Source organism: Solanum verrucosum, unplaced genomic scaffold (assembly GCF_900185275.1).
Source record: "Solanum verrucosum unplaced genomic scaffold, falcon-dt-bn FXZP01000031.1, whole genome shotgun sequence".
Lineage (NCBI taxonomy): Eukaryota > Viridiplantae > Streptophyta > Magnoliopsida > Solanales > Solanaceae > Solanum > Solanum verrucosum.
Window position 1 is genome coordinate 2,866,439 of NW_026020194.1, and position 4,309 is coordinate 2,870,747.

A 4,309-nucleotide genomic window follows, 5' to 3' on the forward strand; every position below is an offset into this window, starting at 1 on the left:
TCCTAGCTAGCTAGCTAATTACACCACTTTAAAATGAATATAATGAAGTCACATGTTAAGTTGTAATGCCATATTTTAAGTTTGGAGATTCAATCAACCCACCCCTAATTGACACATCAACATGCATTCAACATCATGAATACTTATCCCAAGAGTTGTTTCATGCATTTTTTTAACCTTTCAAGATATTGAAGAGTTTTTTTGTAAATTTTTACAAAGGCAATCTCATCAAATCCTTTCATACATTAGCACTAATTCTCATTGGGTGGGTGGTTTTCTTTTTAACTTGTATTTTATAAAAACATAATCCTAGTTAGCTAGCTACTTGCACATTAATTTCTTCATAAAGCTATACTACTTTCCTAACACTTCCCTTCCACTGTCCAAATTAGTAAATAAGCATTTTCCAAACTATAAATACCCCCCACTAATTACTAAATGTCTCCCATCACCAAAACAAATTAAACTAAACCATCTTTCAAGTAAACAAAACAACCCCATCAAACAAAAATTCTATTTTTTTTTCTCATGGAGAATACTCATGATTTTTCATCTATAAGTTGTGAAATACAAATCATAAGAGCAAGAAACATAGAACAAATAAGTTCATTAGGAAAAAACAACTTGTTTGTTAGATGTTATCTTCCAACAGGAAACAACAACCAAAGAGTTAAGCTAAACACTCAAGAGATCTCATCAAAATCAAACTTGTTTTGGGATGAATCTTTCTCATTGGATTGCATGGGCACACAAGACTCCATTAACATGATGATGCAAGGAACAGTAGTCTTCGAGCTACGATCAAGAAGATATGTTCCTCTTCTTAGGAAGAATATTGGTGGCTCACAACTCTTGGGGAAAGTTGAAATTCCATGGAAAAGAGTATTTGAGTCAACAAGAATGGAGATGGAGGAGTGGGCAATATTCATGACTACTTCAAAGAATATTAATGAAGATGTGAAACCTCCAGCAGTGAAGATAGGAATGAAGGTTAAAGTAAATGAGACAACAAAAAATAATAAGTTGAGAAGATCATGGGATGAGTCATGTGCTTGCAAGGGTTATTGTGAGTGCAATAGTAGTATTTTTAGTGCTGATGATTGTGAAATATTTGCAATTGGAGCTGCTTTAGATGTCCTTTAGTTTAACGGAAAAAAATGGGCAAAGCACTAATTAGGTGTTCCCCTAGATGAGATTAATTTTTTTGAGTGACATTCTTGGATGAATTAGTTAGATTCTTGAATGTTTTGTAGTTTAAATTTCATGGTTTCGATAAGATACAAAGATTTTTATGAGAAAAATTATTTTCATGAGTTTACTTTAGTTTCCTTAAAGTGAATCTTGACTTCACTTTTTCAATTTCAGCAAGAGGGTCTGTTTGGTATGAAGGAGAATATTTTCAAATAAAGTACTTCCCTAGAAAAAATTTTCTTGAAAAATAAGTTTATTTCTTACTTTTCTAGTATTTGACAATTGAGCTAAAATTTTTATCTCAAAAACATTTATACATAATTTAACAAAATATTATATGAGTGGGAGGAGGTGGGGAGTGAGGCCTTGGAGTGGCGAAGCTGGGATGCTCAAGGGGTAGGGGTGTTGTTAGTATACACTATTGACTCTTTAAGAAAATTTATCTCCCCCTCACTATATAAGGTTATGGGTTACTTAGCTTCCTCCCAAGATCAAATAGATATACATGTTAAAGAAGTAGTGGTACCTTAAACTTCAATAACTTCTGTGAACTCAAAAGTCAATAACTAATCACACGAAGACTCAATCTTGTATTCGTAAGAAAATATATACATAAAAAAAGAAGTAAATTCGATGCAAAAATTAAGGAAAAACCTCACTATTTATAGCCAACGATTGGATTGAAGAGGTGAAAAGTCAACTGTTCAGAACAGGTTCATGTCTGTTGAGAGGAAATATCTGTTTAGAAGAAACAAGTTCTTTCTAAATATTTTTTGTGAATTTTAAATTAATTTCGCAAATTAATTAATAAATGAAATTATGCAAATTAATATTAATATCATTAAAAGGATGATTAATGAGAATGATAAATAATTTTTGTCTACAAAATTATTAATGAGATCTAAGCTCTTTTATAACTAGAAGGAGTATTTCTAATTAAATGCACAAAAGTTCTCAAGGTTAAACTTGATACCGCCCCTAGTTCCATATTAACCCCTAAGCCCTATCCAAAGAATCTTTTAAGAAATTTTCACAAAGGCAATCTTTTATATGATTCTCAAAAGATTTACTTTATCACCATCAAATATTCTTTACGGGGTTAGCACTAATCCTCATTTAGTGGATGGTATTTCTTATCTTATAGTTTATTATATATAATTATATAAGAATAATCCTAGCTAGCTAGCTAATTACACCACTTTAAAATGAATATAATTAAGTCATATGTTAAGTTGTAATTCCATATTTTAAGTTTGGAGATTCAATCAACCCACTAAGCTCCTTATTGACACATCAACATGCATTCAACCTCATTAATACTTATCCCAAGAGTTGTTTCATGCATTTTTTTAACCTTTCAAGATATTGAAGAGTTTTTTTGTAAATTTTTACAAAGGCAATCTCATCAAATCCTTTCATAGATTAGCACTAATTCTCATTGGGTGGGTGGTTTTCTTTTTAACTTGTATTTTATAAAAAACACAATCCTACTTAGCTAGCTACTTGCACCTTAATTTCTTCATAAAGTAATACCACTTTCCTAACACTTTCCTTCCACTGTCCAAATTAGTAAATAAGCATTTTCCAAACTATAAATACCCCCACTAATTACTAAATGTCTCTAATCACCAAAACAAATGAGCATTTTTCAAACTATAAATAACCCCCACTAATTACTAAATGTCTCTCGTCACCAAACAAATTAAACTAAACCATATTTCAAGTAAACAAAACAACCCCATCAAACAAAAATTCTAGTTTTTTTTCTCATGGAGAATACTCATGATTTTTCATCTATAAGTTGTGAAATACAAATCATAAGAGCAAGAAACATAGAACAAATAAGTTCATTAGGAAAAAACAACTTGTTTGTTAGATGCTATCTTCCAACAGGAAACAACAACCAAAGAGTTAAGCTAAACACTCAAGAGATCTCATCAAAATCAAACTTGTTTTGGGATGAATCTTTCTCATTGGATTGCATGGGAACACAAGACTCCATTAACATGATGATGCAAGGAACAGTAGTCTTCGAGCTACGATCAAGAAGATATGTTCCTCTTCTTAGGAAGAATATTGGTGGCTCACAACTCTTGGGGAAAGTTGAAATTCCATGGAAAAGAGTATTTAAGTCAACAAGAATGGAGATGGAGGAGTGGGCAATATTCATGACTACTTCAAAGAATATTAATGAAGATGTGAAACCTCCAGCAGTGAAGATAGGAATGAAGGTTAAAGTAAATGAGACAACAAAAATTAATAAGTTGAGAAGATCATGGGATGAGGCATGTGCTTGCAAGGGTTATTGTGGGTGCAATAGTAGTATTTTTAGTGTTGATGATTATGATATATGTGCACTTGGAGTTGCTTTAGATTCCCTTTAATTCAAGGCCAAAAATGGACAAAGCACCAAGGTGTCCCTCCTAGATTAGACTAATTCTTGAATGAATTAATTACAATTCTTGTATGTTTTGTAGTTTTGAGAAATTAAATTTCATGGTTTTGATAGAATACAAAGATTTTTATATTTTCAGACAATTTCTATTCATGATTGTACTTCATTTCCCTTACTGTGAATCTTGACTTCTCCTTTTCAATTTCAGCAACAAACTTAATGATAAGCAACAAATCCAAGGAAAAGAGTACTTTGGGAAGGCAGTTGTCACGATCCAAAAGTCGAGATCATGATGGCACACACTTTAAGAATTTAATTTGGTGTGTAAGCCGAAAGACATAACACATATGAGAGTTTCAAAGAAAAGTCAGGCCACAACCGAAAGAAAGGAAACACAACAAGGAAATTCCCAAAACTTGGTGTCTTATTTTCTAAAAATAGTATTTCTTCGCTTTAATTCTCATATACCATTAACCATGATATGTTGAATAAGGATGAATGCATCACAATATAGACGACACAAGTTGATGTGAGGCCAAAAATATATATTTTTAATCATTATTTGCCTCACTTTTATTATTTATATCTGTCCTTTTTGAGCATTAATTTTATGGATTGTGCTAAATAGTGTATTTTATTTGTAAGAGTAAATTGACGTAAAGTTGAAAAAGTTTGAAACTAAAACGAATTAAAAATGTAAGATTATACAAGAAAATTAAGCAG

At 31.4% G+C, this 4,309-nt stretch overlaps 2 protein-coding genes across 2 annotated transcripts; both read left to right on the forward strand.

Annotated features, from left to right (window-relative positions):
• Window positions 1-461: 461 nt before the first annotated feature.
• Window positions 462-1,301, forward strand: LOC125829518 (uncharacterized). The gene has a single exon (XM_049508738.1). It carries the CDS (start codon window positions 529-531, stop codon window positions 1,141-1,143), a length of 615 nt encoding a protein of 204 aa, XP_049364695.1. The 5' UTR covers window positions 462-528; the 3' UTR covers window positions 1,144-1,301.
• Window positions 1,302-2,960: 1,659 nt separating this feature from the next.
• On the forward strand, window positions 2,961-3,575 carry LOC125829519 (uncharacterized). The gene has a single exon (XM_049508739.1). The coding sequence runs from the start codon at window positions 2,961-2,963 to the stop codon at window positions 3,573-3,575; it is 615 nt and encodes a 204-aa protein (XP_049364696.1).
• Window positions 3,576-4,309: the final 734 nt, after the last annotated feature.